The sequence below is a fragment of the Podarcis bocagei genome (assembly GCF_964188305.1).
Source record: "Podarcis bocagei genome assembly, chromosome: 7".
In the NCBI taxonomy this organism is placed as follows: Eukaryota; Metazoa; Chordata; class Lepidosauria; order Squamata; family Lacertidae; genus Podarcis; species Podarcis bocagei.
In genome coordinates, this window is record NC_138132.1 from 15,743,846 (window position 1) to 15,763,113 (window position 19,268).

At 46.3% G+C, this 19,268-nt stretch overlaps 1 protein-coding gene across 4 annotated transcripts in view; it reads left to right on the forward strand.

Annotated features, from left to right (window-relative positions):
• The window catches only part of PHLDB3 (pleckstrin homology like domain family B member 3), a 37,412-nt gene that overhangs the window by 11,585 nt on the left and 6,559 nt on the right, over positions 1 to 19,268 (forward strand). For 2 of the 4 annotated variants that reach the window (XM_081200352.1, XM_081200353.1), the window contains exons 2-13: positions 804 to 1,075; positions 3,420 to 3,560; positions 3,968 to 4,108; positions 6,903 to 7,031; positions 7,731 to 7,886; positions 8,682 to 8,792; positions 9,696 to 9,782; positions 11,587 to 11,685; positions 13,500 to 13,593; positions 15,260 to 15,428; positions 17,180 to 17,267; positions 18,712 to 18,768. In XM_081200352.1, coding sequence (XP_081056478.1) covers positions 827 to 1,075; positions 3,420 to 3,560; positions 3,968 to 4,108; positions 6,903 to 7,031; positions 7,731 to 7,886; positions 8,682 to 8,792; positions 9,696 to 9,782; positions 11,587 to 11,685; positions 13,500 to 13,593; positions 15,260 to 15,428; positions 17,180 to 17,267; positions 18,712 to 18,768 — 1,521 coding nt within the window. In that variant the 5' untranslated portion in view covers positions 804 to 826. The remainder of the gene's footprint in view (positions 1 to 803; positions 1,076 to 3,419; positions 3,561 to 3,967; positions 4,109 to 6,902; positions 7,032 to 7,730; positions 7,887 to 8,681; positions 8,793 to 9,695; positions 9,783 to 11,586; positions 11,686 to 13,499; positions 13,594 to 15,259; positions 15,429 to 17,179; positions 17,268 to 18,711; positions 18,769 to 19,268) is intronic. The other 2 variants (XM_081200354.1, XM_081200355.1) reach the window with 2 other exon arrangements.

Genomic DNA, 19,268 nt, shown 5'->3' on the forward strand with positions numbered 1-19,268 from the left:
ATTATGGGATGCTGACTTTGACATATGAAGTCCCCGAGGGCTTGGCCCCAACTTATGGTAATGAGTTGCAATAAACAGGGCTGGCCTTCTACCTTTGCGTAAGACAGGGAGGGGAAAAATACTTAGCATTCATGGGGTGTGTTTCAGAAGTTCAGGGCATTACACCTGTTTTTATCTATTCATGACTTAAAATATTTGTACCACACCTTTGGGGTCAAGAATGTACTAAATGACAGATAATTCTCTTTAAAAAAAAAACAGAAAAGAATGAACAAAGCAAGCTAAAACCACACTGCAACCAAAGGCACCCCCTTAGTGTTGCCGAATCTGCTTTGGGCTTGGGGGAAAACTCAGGACAGGTTTACGGAGTGCCTAGAGGGGAACACCGCCTCCACCATGCAGTAGAAATCGTTCTGCTCATGCAAAGCGCATCTTAGCTCTACATTAAATGCAGCCCTTGGTGACACCAATCCTTTGGCAGTTATATATCAAGCAAAAACCACCTCTGTGGTCTTTCTGGCACCTGCTGAAGATCATTTCAAGCGGAGATCTTTATCCCTGTCTGTATCTCTGTTGGATTTGAAATTGTTTTCATGCATGAAAGCTTTTCGAGTTGTTCTTTTTATATACATGGAACTGTTTCTCCATTGCTTTTCGCATTCGGGATTATTTTTAGCATGGCTCTTTCCTGCTACGAAACCACGGGAAATGATTCCCAAACAGAATCACAAGTCAGTAAAGAAATAGACGATGCTGGCGACTAAATAACAAGGGGTCTTTGTTATTATCGTTTATCCTCGCAGCGGATATCATGCCTTGTTGAGCGATGGTGCTCCAGAACTCGGATGCCATGGGGGTGCTGAGCCAAGCGGAGCTGTGCCCCTTTTCAACCAAATCGGAGAAGGATCGCCTGGAGGATATGCCCAAGTGCCAGTCACCAGACAAGGAGGGGTCCCCAGCTCAGTGTAGCATAGAAGATGCCCTTTCTTTGGAAGGCGGCTCCAGTCCAGGTGGAAACTCCAGTGACGGGATGGAGGAGGATGAAGCCAGCAGCACAGAGAGTGCCCAGAATGGGGTGAGTGGCAGCAAATGTCTAGGGTCTAGTTTCTCATCTGAGGCTTAATTGGCTTTTGAGCCTTTTCCTTCATCAAGTGAGAGAAGGGTGTTTTTAACAGAAATGACAGGAGTAAATATGCATATGTTTTTGCTAGGGGCTGCCTCCTCTGTTTTCTCTGCTCGCCAGCCCCACATGCTTTGCAAGCGGAAGGTCCCAGGTTCAATCCCTGATATCCCCAGGCAGGGCTGGGAATGTGCCCTGCCCAAAACCTTGGACAGCTGCTGCCAGTCATTGTTGACAATACTGAGCTATAGACGGACCAATGGTCCTCCTTGGGACAAGGCAGCTCCCAAGGTTTTTCTTTTAATCAAACAACGGGTAGAGAAGTGCAATCATCTCTAGGCGGTGCACAAGAAATGCATTACAGAAAAGGGAGTTAAAACCACACAGTCAGATACTCTGGTTTCTCTTCAGATCGTACAAATATTTCGCCTTTTGCTAAAATGACACAATCAGACTTCAGCTAATGGGGGGGGGGGAGGAGTCTTCAGTAGACACTGGAAGATCAACAGAGATGAGGCCTGCTAACCCCAACTAGAAGGGAGTTGGGCCCACAATATTAGCTGCACAGCTCCCAATGAATACAAACCATGCATCCAAGCCACAAACAGTGACCCAGAAGACTCAGTGTTTGGGCAGAGATTGGGGCTGCCAGTGCAAATTTTTGAGCATCAGAGTTATATAGTTTGGGAGCTCAATGGTAGAGCATCAGCTTTGCATGGCTACTGTGAGGACAGAATGCTGGACTTGGTGGCCCTTGGCCAGATCCAGCAGGACTCTTGTAAGTTCTTATGTGGCAGCTAACCACAAGCCCTTTTGCCACTGGTGCCTAAAACCATTAACCTGGGCGTTGCTATAGAGAGGGAAGTGAGCAGGTTTTTCCTCCTCCCTCCATGAAGCTCATCTGTGTGGAGAATGGTCAACACCTCCTCTTAGTTTCCTACTATAGTCGTACCTTGGTTCTCGAACGGAATCCGTTCCGGAAGTCTGTTCAAATTCCAAAAACGTCTGAAAACCAAGGAACTTTCTGCACTCAGTCGGAAGTCACGGAAACCGCATTGGATGTTTGGTTTCCAAAAAACGTTTGCAAACTGGAACACTCACGTTTGGGTTTGCGGCGTTTGGGAACCAAAACATTCGAGTCTCGAGGTGTTCGAGAACCAAGGTACGGCTGTATGTAGTCACTGGAAGGATTCCCAAGACAGAAGTTTTGGTTTTCAGGTACGCTTAGGTCTTCATAGCTCTTAGTTAAGTACCAATTGGACAAAGGGGTAAAGGATGGGAGCAGGGCTGGGAGGAAGAGTTCAGAAAGAACAAAATCTCTCCTCTCCCGAAGGGACTAGTGTTAATCTCTTGCCTTCCAAGCTGACATTTTCAGTTTCAGTTTTGCAACCCTGGTAGGGAAACTCAGCCACACCTTTTAGCACAGTTACTGGGATACACCTTAGCTCAGTGCTGGAGCACCTCATTTGAACAAAGATGGTCACTGTTTTGATTTGCACCTGGTACCTCCAGTGAAAAGGAAGTCCATGGTTAGACGCAGCAGCAGTGCTTTGAATACCAGTTGCTGGGAAACACAGGAAGGGAAAGATTCTCTTGTGCCCAGATCCTGATTGCAGGCTTCCCAACTTCTTAAGTTCTTTATTTATTTCATATTCTTTATTGAAAAATAAAAAAGTACAAACTTACAAGTGCTCAAAGAAAAAGAAAACACAAAAAGAAGAACCAAGAAATAGTACCCATGTAGGAAACAAAACAGAACAACAACAACAAAAGATATTAGGTACATTACAAAAAGGGTGTGTGTGTTACTGTAGTTAACCAGACCTTCATCTAATATGGCATTTATAACAAATATCATTAAATTTGTCCATGGCAAATCTGTGTTTGTACACAACTTGCTCATGTGCAGCAAGTTTGTACATATCTTCAATCCAATCATTAAAGGGAGCTGCATTTTAATTTATTCCAGTTCATCAAGACCAGTCTTCTTGCCGTAGTAAGGGCACGTAGATTCCATGTGTTGCGTATATAATTCAAAAGGATATTTTTCCTCTGCAAATTTAAGATTGCTCCATACAGTCATGTTGATTGGCTCTATTACCTCCTGCCAGAATTTTTTCAAAGTAGGACATTGTACAAATGCATGTTTTAGCTGACACATCTTCAGCAGCTAGATATAGGCCCTTCTTAAGCTCTTACGGCGAGGGGTTCAGAACCACCCACAGGGTTTTGTTTGTGCGAACGCAGCCTGCACGTGTACACACAAACCCTGATTTATATATCATGTTTCCCTTCCCAGTACGAGAGTCCCCAAACCGGAAGAATTGGCTGCAGCACGAAGGAGAAGCAGCTGCGGCCAACTCATGCTGTGAGCAAGATCTCGGCTCTTGAGAATCGGATCAAGGAGCTGCACCACCGGAAGAAGGAGGTGAACATTGAGGTACGCCTCAGTCTCCTACAATCCCCTCCCTGTTTCGCGAGGAAAGGGGTGTCTGATGGGTGACAATTGGCACCTGTAAAACCGGTATGGTGGAGGCACCACACCCAGGCAGGTGGGGAAAGGCTTGAGGCACGTCACAGATACATAGAGAGCAGGACCTGCTGGTTCTACAGAACGGGGCATCCCTCGCCGCACGGTGTTTAGTTCCCAAGGTGCTCTCAGGAGCGTTCTCTAATGGTCAGATCAGATCAGGGGAGCCTGGAAGTTAGAACTTCCCCTGCATTCTTCGATTGCTCTTATCCCATGATTCCGCTTGCCCGTCTGCCCCCTGGTGGTTGTGTAGAGGTTGGCCGGCCGCCAGTCAGGATGTTTGGGCACCTCGCCTCTGACATGGCCCCCTTCCCCAGCAGATGGACCTGGAAGGAGCCTTGCTGCAAGGAGAACTGAAGGAGGAGAGGCAGGAGCTGAGAAGGGAAGAGGAGCGGCTGCTGGAGCTGCAGAAGCGCCTCGTGGAGACAGAGCGCAGGTGCCACGCCGAAAGAGAGAAGGTGAGGCCTCCTCTCTTAAGTCTTTCTCTCGTCAGCCTCCAGGGGCCTCTTCAGGCTGGCGATTTATTGCGGGTGTGTTTTGCAACACGCTTTCATTTGTTCAGAGGTGCTCCTTGGATGCATCTGCATGATTGCTGTCCGGAAGGATGGAAGTGCAACAAAAGTGGGGCAAAAATCAGCCAGGACATAGGATTGCAGAGTTGGAAGGGACCCCAAGGGTCATCTAGCGGCCCAACCCCCCATGCAATGCAGGAACATTTGTTATGTGATTTTAGTAGAAAGTTGCAGGATATGCACCGATTGGAAGCGAAACAGTGTGACCTCCCTGAAACTTTTGCGAGTGTAAACAGCATTGAAAGTCAGATCATGTGTGGTCGCCCAGATAGCATCATCCTGACCTGATGATGAATGGCACAGGTAGGATGGGTAGGATCACACCCTTTCTCTGCCAGCTCTGTTTTCCCTGCTTGGTAACTCTTCCAGTTGGATGAACCTTCCCTCCTGTGTGATGGTGTGAAGGTCCATCAGGACTGTGGGAAGGTAAGGGAAGTTTTGCATTCTTCATCTCCCTGCAACCCCCCTTCTGCTGCTCAGTTGATTGGTGAACAGGTGAAAAAAGGTGGCGGAGGATGGACTGCAGAAAAGAATTAATCTGTATCTGGAGCCTCCTGTCCTTCTTACTGCTCTGCTGATCAGTGGGAGGGTATGTTGTGTGTCATGTAAGATCAGGCAGTGGTCTGGAAGCAGCCCGGGCAGTGGACCGATTGCACACCTCTGACCAGAGAATGTGCAAAATGTAGTCAACATATGCACATTCCGCAAGGGCAGTTGGCGAGTACGTCTGTTGATGGGAAATGTACATTATTGCCTCTTCTTGGAAAGATTATATGCACATTGAGAGCCAGTGTGGTGTAGTGGTTAAGAGCGGTAGTCTTGTAATCTGGGGAACTGGGTTCGAGTCTCCGCTCCTCCACATGCAACTGCTGGGTGACCTTGGGCCAGTCACACTTCTCTGAAGTCTCTCAGCCTCACCTCACAGAGTGTTTGTTGTGGGGGAGGAAGGGAAAGGAGAATGGTAGCCGCTTTGAGACTCCTTAAAGGGAGTGAAAGGCGGGATATCAAATCCAAACTCTTCTTCTTCTTCTTCATTCCCTATGAGGCCTGGTTAATGTGCACAATGGCCATTTGCTATGCACATTAACCTCTCAATGCACATTCCTTTTAAAACACACACACACACACACACACACACACACACACACACACACACATGTTATGGATGTATATACCTTCCGCATCTGATGAAGCGCACTGTCGGTCAGGAAAGCTTATGCCATAATAAATTTGTTAGTCTTTAAAGTGCCACGAGGCTCTTTGTTTGTCTGTATTTGGAGACTGAAACTGAAATTCAAAGGCTTTCTCATCATCCCTATTATTGTTCACCACTTTGGCCTTTTAGTGTTATATAATACAGTAAAGCAAAGCTTAAGTTGACAGAAAAGCGGTGTTTGGCTAAACAAAAACAAAAACCCACCACACCTACACACAGAATGGAGGAAGGACTGTAGCTCATTGGTAGAACATTTGCCTTACATGTACAAGGTCCCGGGTTCAATTCCTGGCATCTCCAGGTAGGGCTGGCAAAACTCCTGCCTGAAAGCCTAGAGAGCCACTGCCGATCAATACAAGACAATACAAGACAATACTGGGCTAGATAAACCAGTGTAAGGCAGCTGTCTATATTCCTCCTTATGTTTTTTCTTGTCCTAGACTCAGAGAACTTAAAGTAGGAAGGGAACCCAGGGGTCATCTAGCCCAACCCCTTGCAATGCAGGCCATCCCCACTGTCTCCCTGCTTGTCTTAGGTCTCTCAGCTTTTTGTGTGAGTGGTGGGGGAAGAAATGGCAAATGGTTGCATCCTGCCCTGAGGTCATTTATCATCATAAATGAAGATAAATGACAGATGCAATATATATTTTCCTCCTATATAAATAAAAATGCAATGCTGTCATCATGCAGCCCACATCACAGGACTTCTGCATAACAACAAGCTGTCGCCAAGAATATATATGCATAAAGAAGCTGTCCTTCCGAAATCTTCAAAAGTACCTGTAATTAAGTAGTGCAAGGAACTTAACGGGTAGCTGACACACAGGAGGGCGCTAAATCTTCACCTTGATGTCCAAAGTCTGCTCCTAGCAGAGCACAACACCTTGGTGATGGGCTGGGAGGTCAAAGTGCCTGAAGCAGTGAGGAATAACAGCACAACAAGAAGGAAGAGAACACAGGGAAGGAGGAAAATGTCGATTACTTAGCAACTAGATATATCTTTCCATTCCCCAGTGGAAGAAGAGGAAGGGCCATAGCTCAGCGGTAGAGCATCTGCTTTGCATGCAGAAGGTCTCAGGTTTGAATTCCAGCATCTTCAGGTAGGACTGGGAGGACACCTGGAAAACCACTGCTGGGCAGTGTCACCAATGTGATGGACCAATGTGTCTGACTTAGCACAAGGCAGTTTCCAAACTTCCCATGCTGGCAAAAGTGATGGGTAGACTGAATCCAGGTGACCCTACCCTGAACTGCACTCCTGCCTGCAAACTGAAGTGTTGCAGCCTGGACTTCGCCTTTATTTCATCAGTGAGAACTTGGCCTCCCAAGCGGCACTTATCGCAGCGCCGATCACGGTTGGGAAAGGAACGCCTAATCTGTTAACTTGCTAGGTGGAGCAAAAGCGGCTGGATATTTGCTGCCCATGGAGATGTAGTAATGCTCTCCCTGCCCTCTTTTTCGGCAGGAGAAGGTGCGGCTGCAGAGAGAACGTCACAAGGTAGAGGAGCTGCAGCGGCAGCACGCTGAATCACAGATCCACCTGGACAACCAGCCCGAATCCATGCGGGAACGGATGCAGAAGCAGCTTCAGGAGGTGAGTGTGCAGCAAGGAGCTGCCAGAAGCAGGTCTGGTATGGCAGCGTGCGAAAAGCAGGTCAGATGTGTGATTTCTCTTTTTGGTTGCTACCACTTCAGATCTCTGCTTATAGGAAGATAGGCACCAGGGAGAGATGGGCTGTAGCCTAGACCTTTAGGGAAGGGCAGTGGTTCACTGGCAGAACACATGCGTGCAAAAGATCACAGGTTCAACCCCCAGTGTCTCCAGGTATGGTTGGGAGACACCTCCTACCTAAGACCTTGGGGAGCTGCTGCCAGTCAGTGTGGGTCGTGCTGAGCTTGATGTATAAGGCAGCAGCTCCTTGTGTTTGCATGTTTCTAATAGGGTTCTCTGTGCCGTGTGCATTTAAAAATGTGGTTTCTCCCAACCTACGATCTCAAGTGGTGAAATCTAGGACAGGCTCCCCTAATTAGGGGGCTTTGAATTGCTATCAGCCTCCAATACCACAGCTGGGTTGGGTGGGAGTTGTGGTCCAAAACATCTGGAAGGCACCAGGAGGTTGGGGAAGGCTGGTCTCCACAATGCAGGCCTAAAAAATCCAAGCCAGGAAGAAATTTCTACTGGCTTGCAAATTGTGGGAATCTGGCAGGTAGCATAGGTTCCCTGACCACTGGGTCCTTCTGGCAATAAGCGATGGGACCCAGAAGTCTATCTTGACTCTGGTTCTCTACCCAGACATCTGAAATGCTAGATGGAGCCCTGAGATGCTATGAAGATCTGGAGTTCCAGCAATTGGAGCGGGAAAGCCGGTTGGAAGAGGAGAAGGAGGCCATCTGCCAGGCTCTGGCCCAAGAGATCACTCAGCTGCAGAACAGCATCAACCAAAGGAAGGTAAGTGGCAGTCCTGATGACCCATAAATACAGTTCCAGGGTTTGTCTCACTCTATAGTAGCCTTCTCTGACCTGGGGCCCTGACAGTGCTGTAGTGTTTTTCTTTTCAGGATGAGGAGGGACATTCCTATCCTGCCATTTTCATGTGCGCAGCATTTATTTCTTACACATTTATTCTTTAAAAAGTAGCATGGGTGGCTTTTTGTGTGCTCCAGGCTGCTTTGCCAAGGCAACGACAAACGGATCTGGTACTTCTGTTTTCCTTTTGTTTTCTTTTGACTGCACACTTAAATCTGGTCCAATGAGTAGATCAACCAACTGAAATTTTAGTTGCTCAATTGATGCAGGAGTCACCTTTGAACTAGTGGTGCCAACTTTTAATCAGAGGGATCAAGACTTAGAGGCTCTTAAGTATATTTTTGAAGGGTGTTATTTGTCTTTCTTTTCCTGCTGTGATATGTATAAAATAAAGGATGAAAAAGAAGATGGCCCTTCCTTTCAATAAAGGAGCATTGTTAAACTGTAGGTGGGCACGCAATTCACCTGTCCACCATTTGTTTTCTAAAAAAGATCCATGTTTAGCTTGGGGTATTCTGCACACGTGATAGTTAAATCTGTGAAAAAGCAGATGAGTCATCAGCTAAGCGTTATTTAATTAGTCAATAACCTTGGGGTTGTGTTTTTGCTTCTACTGCACAAGAGGGGCTCCCTGTGTATAATTATCCTAGGTGCAATAGAGCTCTGTGTTGCCCTGAAGTCTGAGGATTCTAACCGGGTTCTCTCCCCCGTATCCAGAGGATGGTGCAGAGGCTGGAAGGACAGGCCCGTTTGACACAGGAGCAAATGGTGGGCGAGAGCCAGCGATTTGCGCAAGAGAAAGGCGAGGCCGTCAGGAATCTCAACGCAGTAAGGAATTCCCAGGAATCTTGGCGCAGCAAGGAATTTCTGGCTGAAAGCCAGGAAAACACCCAGGATCCCAGGTTCCCTGTTCTCCCACACCAGTCCACTTCTCATGCCCAACGATAACAACTAATGCAAAGTCTTGCTTTCAGTTCCCTGCCACTAAGCTTCTTACTGGGCATGTAAACCAGAGGTTTTGGCTCCTAGGCTTCAGTGGTTGCTGGTTCCCATTGGGACTCAGTGGGGCAGAAGACAAGGAAACCCAACAGCAGGTGGCGCTAGACCCAATGGCAATGGAAGAGACCAGGGGTTTTATTGTGAGGAGGGAGGGCACTAAATACACCGTGAAGCTATTCTCATACCTTCCAACACGTCAAGGTGAAAAACCAGGGTGTGTGTCCATGTGAAGTCACATTACGTGCATGAGATTGGGTCCCTGAAAGACACAGTTTTTCCAGGGCTGTCCTCCTGCATATTTTGGGGTGCTGAGTGAGATCATGGCCCCCCAAAAGCGTTGCAAGATTATGGCACCCAAAACAAGCACTGTGTTCTCACACAATTTTTGGGGGGTATTCCAGTCCAGTTTTACTGGGACAGTTGAAGAGTACCTATTCTTTGTGGTTGAACAGACAGTAGGAAGACGTGGGGTGGTGGGAGGAGCGGAAATGAATGGGGCACCAGATCCGTTTATGGGTCAAGCTGACCTGAAGCAACATTTGCAACTGGACTTTGCCTGTCTACAAAACTGACTTGTTGTCGAAACAAAATAAAAAAATTCCATCCAGTAGCACCTTAGAGACCAACTAAGTTTGTTATTGGTATGAGCTTTTGTTTGCATGCACACTTCTTCAAATACACTGAAACAGAAGTCACCAGACCCTTATATATGACTTGTCGTTCTTGGTGTAGGAGAAAAATCGCCTAATGGACATGGACCCGGAGTATTCGGAGGATGGGGGAGAGGACTCCTCTGAAAGTAAGCAGGGTGTCACTCAGGTAAGCCTTTTCAGGTGCTCCCTTTTGTCTCTCCATCCACCAGTGTCCATCCAAGACCAAATCCGCTTCCAGATGGCCTGCTTATTGAGTTGTCATCCTGATTTGTGTGCATAAAGTTTTGTGGGGAGGTTATAGGGTTTCTTGAGCATTCGTTCTGATTTATTTTACAGGGATGTTTTGCAACATTACCTTGTTATTTATTCCCCGCCTTCTGGTGCATTTCTTGAAGTACTTGCATGGCTGTTTTAATTCCTGCTTTAATCTGTGCATTGTGTTAATGTATTTCTTTTAATTGATCTGATCTTACGTTTTTATTATTGCTGTGTTTTAGATTGCATAATAATAATAATAATAATAATAATAATAATAATTTATTATTTATACCCCGCCCATCTGGCTGGGCCTCCCCAGCCACTCTGGGCGGCTTCCAAAAGAATATTAAAATACTATAATACATCAAACATTAAAAGCTTCCGGAAACAGGGCTGCCTTCAGATGTCTTCTAAAAGCCTGGTAGTTGTTGTTCTCTTTAAACTACTCCGGGATGAATATTATTATTTATTCAAAGTTACTTATTTATTCATTATCTATCTGTGTACCCGTCATTCTCAAAGAAGCCCAGGGCTGCAAGTAACCACGCAGTAAAACAATGCAGCGTAAAATAGAATAGAATAAAATAGAATAAAATAAAATGTTTTTTAAAACAATCTGAAAACATTTTGAAAGGAGTGGCATATAAATAACTTGAATAAATGAATGGTGCAAATCTAAGGGAGGCTGTGCCTGTTGAATTTCTGCCTGTTGCATGCAACAGAAAAACCAGGGCAAGAGAGAAGGTGCCACTCCTAGTTAGCCCCTTTAGTGCTTGAACCAAACACAAGTGTCATGGAGAGGGGGGCAGCCTTGTGAAATTTAAGACTTGGTGAGGTCCAGCATGCTCATTTTTTTTAGTACTCCCCAAAATGCCATCCTTATATTCTTATTCCCTGTTCAATCTGGACTCACCATTTCCATGTGCTGATCTGATTTTCTGCAGAAATGGTAAATCCCTGTTAAACAGGAATACACAATGGAACATCATTTTGAGGAGTCTTTTGTGTGGGCACCAAGCAAAACCTATATTCAAGGGCTAGAGGTGACCCAGAAACTACAACTAATCCAGAATGTGGCAGCTAGACTGGTGACTGGGAGTGGCTGCCGAGACCAGATAACACCAGTCCTGAAAGACCTACATTGGCTCCCAGTACGTTTCTGAGCACAATTCAAAGTGTTGGTGCTGACCTTTAAAGCCCTAAACGGCCTCACCCAGTATACCTGAAGGAGCGTCTCCATTGTCCATCCCGGACACTGAGGAGGTCCAGCGCTGAGGGTCTTCTGGTGGTTCCCTCCCTGCGAGAAGCGAGGTTACAGGGAACCAGGCAGAGGGCCTTCTGGTTAGTGACGCCCGCCCTGTGGAATGCCCTCCCATCAGATGTCAAAGAGATAAACAACTACCTGACTTTTAGAAGACATCTGAAGGCAGCCCTGTTTAGGGAAGTTTAACCAGGTTAAATTTGTGTGAGTCAACTCAGCCTCTCCAACCTAGCAGGAGGAGGGCAGGGGAAGCGTGTAAACTACTGTGTATGCTGCCAGACCACATATGAAAGCTTGCTGGGACTGTGCTGAAAAACCTCACACCTTTTTGATTGGTTCTGGTGATAAAAGCAACAGAGGATTGATTTAGTATTTCAGGGGTGTGTGTTTTTTTGGGGGGGGAGAGAAACACCACTTCCATCCTTTTATCTGCGTCTGTCTCTCCCTGCAGCTCACTTTCACCCAAAAGACGGACCGGAAGGTCATTGTGTTGGGTTCCGACCAATCAGACTCCTCCTCCTGTGTCTTCTCCGTCCGCAGTTCTGTCAAGGTCTGTCTTGTCCTGTTGGTCTGTGTTGATTTTCAGTGTCTTATCTTCCTTTTATATGTACAGACATGATTCTGCAGCTGTGCTTCCCCCACCCCACCCAACCTAGTGCCCTCTGGATGTTAGCAGACTACAACTCCCAAACATTCCCTAGGGCACCAGGTTATGTGAGATGTTTGCTATAGGTCCTTTGGATCTGCCTTGTCTTTGATGGGAGAGGCTGGGGCATCTGCATCCTTTCAGGGTGGTGTGGGAGCATGGACCAGCAGTGGAGGCAGCAGATATCAGATGGCTTAACTGCTGCAGTGGAGGGTGGTCTGTTAGGGCAAATGGGACACATTCAGCAACATCAGCCTGCCCTCATCCAGTCCTCACATGCCTGCCTTCTGACTCTGTCTGTGGTTCCACTTCCTGTTGGCCTCCTGCCCTACCAGTTCCAATGGGCACCAGCCACCACTGCAAGGTAGATTCTGGAACAAAGATGGCATAAGAACACAAGTAGAACTTGTTGGTTCAGGCTGGATCCAGCCCAGCTTCCTGTTCTTGCAGTGGAACAAAACCTGCAAACAGGAACCCCTCCTGTGGTTTCCAGCTGCTGATGTTCAGAAACATTACTGTCTCCTACTGTGGGGGTAGTGCATAGTGATCGTGGCTGGTAGACATGGCAGTGACTCATGGGGCAAAAGGACAGAGACTTAGGAATATGAGATTGCCCTTTGCTAGGGGAATATTGGGGCTGAGCCTTACAAGGCAGGAGGAGGTGAACCAGGAGCCATGAGATCACAGTCAGTCAGTCACGACCAAAGAGCAAATCGCAGCCAGAGGGCGAACCAGAGTCAGGTGCGAGGAGCAAGCTAGGATCAACAAATAACCCATAATTCAGGAGTATGCGATTGCTCAGGCCCTGAGGAGCTCTTGTTGCGAGTCTCAGCCGGCACAGGAAACTCTCCCCCTGGCCAGAGGAATCCAGTGGTCAGTCAGGGTAGGTGGAGTCAAAACCTGAAGGCATCTTCACTGCAAAGCTGTCCCCTGGGGTTTTAATGGATCATTCTGTGGGGGTTCTTCACACACTAAGTTCCAGCACCTCTCTCTGGCAAGGAATCATTAACCAAACGAGGAGAAAAATAGAAACAAGGGGTTCTTTTCAAAGCAGTGATTTTTGAAGGCCCTGCCTTGGGGAAAGAATTTGTAAACATTGGTTTAGCTGCTGTGGAAGCCCCTGCACACTGTAAAGGATTTGGAGCAAGGGCACCCAGTGGGGTAGGAGAGCTGAAAATAATGCCAATATATTTCCCATCTGGCACCCAATGTGTCCCCTTGGTTTCAGGTAGTATGTGGGGAGACGAGTCTAAAAAGCCCAGGGCACAAATTTTCACAGCCTTCTAGCAGCTGTGGTGGCTCATTTACCAGAAGTGATGTCTTTAGCATTAACTCTGGAAGTGTATACTCGATTCTGACCAAACCAAGCCTCCTGATGTATATTTTGCTCCAAATCCTTGCATTGAAGGAACAAGTTAAGTTAGATGCCACTTGTGAGGTTCTAGATAGCCAGCGTGGCTAATAGACCCTTCTTCCATGTTGTTGAATCATTCCCTCTATTTCTGGTGCTCAAGAGGTAAGTGCTGTTGCTTATGTGTGATGGATTTTACTGGATGTAATTCTCATAAAGTTGCCTAAGAAATTACTAGACAGACAGACAGACGAACAAACAAACAAACAAACAAACAAATGAAAACCTGGCTCTTTTCAAAGCATGAGGGGAGAAGTGGAGTGGGAGCTTTGACCCTAATTCTTACCTTCCTGTTTTCTCTACCCAGGGATCAATTGGATTGCAGAGGACCGCAAGTCTCCCCCGTAGGAGAGGAGAACGCCTCACGGCCAGGACTGCACAGCGCCCCCTCTCCATGCATGGTATGGATTATTATTATTAATTACCTACCCTTCACCCTAAGGTTCTAGGGTGGGTTACAACAATCAAAGAAGGAGGTGGTCTTTCAGGTATTTGGGGCCTAAGTCAATTACAGCTTTAAACATGAATGTGAGCACCTTGGATTGGGCCCAGAAATGAGCTAGCAACCAGTTATTTGGAGTGGGCAGAAAGCATGAGACAAGGAAAAGGGGAAAATTCAAGGAATACTATTTTTGGAGGTGGGTGGGTAAGGTTCATACACATGACATTTTGCTTGCAGAGGTTGTTGTTATCACTTTAGCACAAAAACTGACTTCTATCCAGTGAAACGAAAAGTACAACACCCATTCCAGTAAACAGTGAATGCTATTCACCTTATAAATAGATAGATAGATAGATGATAGATAGATAGATAGATAGATAGATAGATAAATTTATTGTCATTGTCCGTATATACACAGTATACACAACAACGAAAATCAAACACCCACCCAAAGACCGGGTTCACGTATACATTTGCACGTATCTCCGACACTCTCATCCTATTCAGACATAATCTATAAAACATAACATAATCCAGAATATAACATGACCTATTAAGGCATAACATAACCTAAAACCTAAAACATAACCTAAAACCTATCTCATTCCTTCCTACTCTCTGCTTGCTAAACCTTGCAACTGGCCCTGAGATCATTATTTAGTGCAATCAGAGCTCTTGGATAGAAACTATTCAGAAGGCGTGTGGTTCGTGTTTTCATTGTCCTATATCTTCTGCCCGAAGGCAATAGTTCAAAGAAGTTGTGAGCAGGATGGGTGGGATCTCTCAGGATATTTCACCCATTGATGTGAAAAGCCCCCTTTCACCTCCAGAAAGTATGAGCCAGTGGTAAACCCATCTCTGCAATCTCTAAGACAGCTTTCCCCAACCTGGTGCCCTCCAGGCATTTTAGAATACAACTCCCATCAGCCCCAGCCAGCATGACCCTTGGCAGGGATGATGGGAATTGTAGTCCAAAACAACCCAAAGCCACGATTTTTCCAGGGGGAGGCAACTCTTAGCCTTTCGTCAGCCATTCTTTCACTGATGGCATGGTTTGAACTTCATGGTGGCTGGCAAAAAAACAGACAAACCACAACTAAGCAGTGAACCAAGAGGTTTGAAATAAGATGTTTTACAGGAACTCGGTCTCTTTTATCTAAATGGTGCGGCAGGAAAACAAATGGACCTGTTATTTGTTTAGTGCATTTATACTCCACTGTTCCTCCAAGCAGCTCAATGTGGTGTGTGCATGGTTCTCCCCTCTCATTTTAACCTCACAACAACCCTGTGAGGTAGGTCAGGTTGAGAGATAGTGACTGGTCCAAGGCTCTCCAGGGAGCATCCTGGCTGGGTGGGGATTTGAACCCTATGTTGTGGCCAATTATATCCAAAATTAGGATTTCCAGAGGGGGAGGGGTTGGGGGGGGTATTGGGCCATAGCTCAGAGAGAGAGAGCATCCACCCTGCATGCAGAATTTCCCAGGTTCAAGTCGTTGCCAATCAGTGTACTGAGTTAGAGGACCAACGGTCCGTTTCACTGTCTTCTGATGAGGACCATGTGCCCTGTGTCTTTTGGGAGATGCTGAACCAATCACTTTCCTTGGATTTCCCCCCTCTCCCTCCAGGTGCTCTGGATCCCAGCATGCTGGCCGCACAGCTCTCAGGTGGGGGCAACAGGCCCTACCTAGGTAGCCCAAACCTGCAATATTCACGACTCAACAACCCCCTCTACCAGCTGCTGGCTGGCCAAGGAGCTGTGGGGCAGCTAGGAGGGTCCAGCCAAGGAGCCTATAGGTGAGCACATCCGTTTTTTCTTAATCTCAGCCTGTCCCAACAAACACCTCCCCAGTTGACAGCTGCATTTTCCTTGGCATGCTGGCCTTCTCCACTCGGCAGGCGCCATTCCATTAGTACATTAAACCATGGGAGTCCACATGAGGCAGTGATGGCCCCAGACTTAGATGGCTTTAAAAGAGGATTGAATAAATTTGTGGAGAATGTCAGCGGCTATGTTCTTTTTTAAAAATATTTTTTATTAAATTTTCTGTTTTACAATTTAGAATATTCATTTAAACAACCTTAAAATATCAATGACTTCCTTTCTTCTTTTTCTATGTTTCATTTTGCATAACATAAATCCCTGCATATTTTACATAAACCTAACCTTTCAGTATTCCATTATTACATCCATATTTAAACTGTAGAATTTATCTTAATGCTGCCAACATTTTCAAGTGTATACAATTCCCCCCCCCAAATATATTCAATAAGCATTTTCCAATCTTCTTTAAACGTATGTTCTGTTTGTTCTCTTATTCTATTTGTTAGGTCTGCAAGCTGTGCATATTCCATCAGTTTAAGTTGCCATTCTTCTTTAGTTGGGACCTCGCTCGTTTTCCACTTGGGGGCTGACAAAATATGGGCTGCAGTGGTGGCATACATAAATAACTTTTTTGGACACCTGGGAAATTCCGTCTGAATTATCCCCAATGAAAAGGACACTGGGGTTGTTGTTCTTGTTTTTTTGGAAAAGTGCTTTTCAACATTTTTTTTCAATTAATTATGAATTATTTCCCAATCCTCTTTTACCCTTTTACAGGTCCAACACATATGAAAGAACGTACCCTTAACCTCATTGCATCTCCAACACTTAATCTGATTCAGTCTTACACATCTTAGCAAGTCTACTTGGCTTGATCAGTGAATATGTTCTTCCCTCCATCCTTTGAGGCAGTATGCCTCTAATACCAATTGTTGAGAATCGCAGGAGGGGAAAGAGCTGTCACACTCATGTCCTGCTTGTGGGTTTCTCCTTTGGTTGGTCACTGTGAGGACAGGATGCTAGACTAGACGGTCCTTTGACCAGATCCAGCAGGACTCATGAGATCTCCCACTTTCCCTCCTGCGGAAGAGAGACAGGTGGAGAGAGGCGCTATGTTTCTTGAAATACTTAGAACTGTGTGTGACCCTCCAGATGTTGATGCACCACCGCAGGGCAGCCAATGTGGTCCCCTCCAGATGTTTCTGACTACAGCTACAACATTGGCAGTGCTCTCTAGGGCTCATCAGAATTGTGGTCTAGCGACATCTGGAGGGACTAAGCATGTCAGCCAGTCCTGAACTACAGGCTCAGGCTGACACCCTGACATATCTGCTTGTTCACTTCCACCATCACTAACCAAACTCAAAACCATGGAGAGACCTGGTTTGAACAAAGACATTGGATTCTTATCTCATTATACATGACTAAGCCATTTTTCACCTTCTCACCCCTTGCCTTTTCCTAGAAGACCTATTGCAGTCGTTAAGAGTCGTCAACAGGCTCATCTCAGCTATCTGCCAATCTCCCATTCCCACCACCCTTCTGAGTAATACCCCTCCCCACCTTCTCACTATATAGAAGGATCCGGCAACTTCTGTTTCAGTGTATCTGAAGAAGTGTGCATGCACACGAAAGCTCATACCAAGAACTAACTTAGTTGGTCTTTAAGGTGCTACTGGAAGGAATTTTTTTATTTTGACTAACCAGAAATGTCTCCCAACAGCCTTGGGAACTGTGTCACCCAGTTGGCCGAGATGGAACGGAGGGTGCGGGAGGCCATGGCCGAGAGAGAGCGGCTGCTGCAGGAAAGGGTAAGAAGTCAGATCAACAAATTCCAGGCCAAGATTGTTGGCCTTCCTCTGGTTTCAGAATAATCCCTGGTATTTGGGGTGGGTGGGAAGATGTCACCCATGTATACATACCACAAGTCTCTCCAGTTCTCCCAACACAAACACAGACACGCATTCCCCAAAGTGTAAGAGCATGAGGACCAAGCTAAACATTATGTGCATCGCCTGCATTTTTCTCTGATGTAAAAAGAGCTTGGGGGTGAGACAGAATTTGGTAGGGGGCAAGGCAGTTAATGAACTGACATGCATACCCAGGTCCAGGAAATCTAATGGACCTGACTCCCCCTATTAGCAGCATTATGGGGTTCCGTTGCACAATATCACCCATATACTCTTTGCATATGAGGCCATAAATGCTAAAGCACCTAAATGCAATTCAGAGTTGTACAGTGGCAGAGCGTCAGGCCAGGGTTGGGGAGATCAGGGTTCAAATCCTCACTTAGCCATGAAGCTCAGGGGGAATCAGACTGCCTGACTACCACTAGATTTGGGTGTGCTCATGGGTGTTGAAGGTAGCAGTTTTCCTTCTGACCTGTCTCTGTCGCAAGAGGCGCCATTTCTGTTCTGCTGCAGTTCGGTTTGCGCCAAATGCTGCTCTCATAGCCTGCTGTTTCATGTAATCTGAGGAATTATTTATGCTAAGCTACGCAACTTTACAAATTTAACATAATTAATGACGTAATGCTTTCTCTGCTATTCGTTTCAATGTAGAGAAAATCATAGAATTGCAGAGTTGGAAGGGACTGCCAAGGGACATCTAGCCCAACCCCCTGGAACGCAGGAATGTCAAAGCATTGTTTAAAAAATAACTAGGAGTTGCATATTGGTTGCTATTCATTAGCTAATGAATAGGCCTCTTAGCCACTTGTTACTGGAAGGGCTCCATGCAACTTGCAGCACATTAAAAAAGAAGAAGAATAGGACTATAAATATATTGTGCCATGAAAACAAAACAAACATAACACAAAAGTCCCCAGTAACAGCTGCAGGAAGCCTTGGCGATAGACCGTCAAGTCCAGAATCTAACATTAACTAACAGCATCATTGCTCTGCTCAACTCCCTTTTCTTTTCTTGAGACGGAACACCACAACATCTTGTCAGTAGTGAGGTCTAGCCGGTGGGCAGGCAGTGGGGGAAAGCGAACATAAATCAGAGTAACCTCAGTTGCCTGCCATGTGCCTCCGAGGACAAGGAAGTTGCAGGTTTCACTATGTCAGCTCTCTGCTCGCCTGGTCTTCACGGAGAGAGAGCGTGAGGGGAGGAGTCTGGGAGTCAGTTTGGTTTTTATCTTTTGCGGTTTGGGGTTGTGTGCATGTGCCCGTGTGATGTTTGTCTTTTTTGGGGTATGCCTGTGGCTGCTGGCGCTTCGCTGCCTATCGCCCGCTCAACCTTCTTCCCTTGCAGGAGGCCAAGAAAGCAGCTGGGGAGGCAAAACGCATGGAGGTGCCCCCGTCCACCAAGGTAGGAGAACTTCTGCAAAATCAAAACGAGCTTTTACAATCCCTTTCGTCTTTGGATCCCAGCGAGAAGGTGGCTTGAGCTCAAACGGGCTTTGCCAGGACTAAGCCTGGAGCCTGTTGCAAATTTGCTTCTGGTATGCATCTTGTAAACTGGGAAGGACTTTGAGCATGCACAGAGTGCATTCCAGACAGCTATCCTACACATCAGGGGGATGGGGAAATGATTCAAGAATAATAATACCTTTAGAGTCAATGTACAACCTTGTGTACAATGAAATTAATCAAGCCTCCCTCCCGCAAACACTCAATCTCATTGCACTCTGTATGATTGTCGCACAACAATTCAGCTTTTTGATCAGAGGAGGTAGCTTCTGTGAACATGTGAGCAAGCCCGTGCTTCTTCCTAAGAGCTGGGTCAAACCAAAGGCTGATCTGCTCTTTGGCATTCTGTTTCCTTCAGTGCCCAATCAGGCGCTTGTGGGAAACTCACAAGAAGGACAG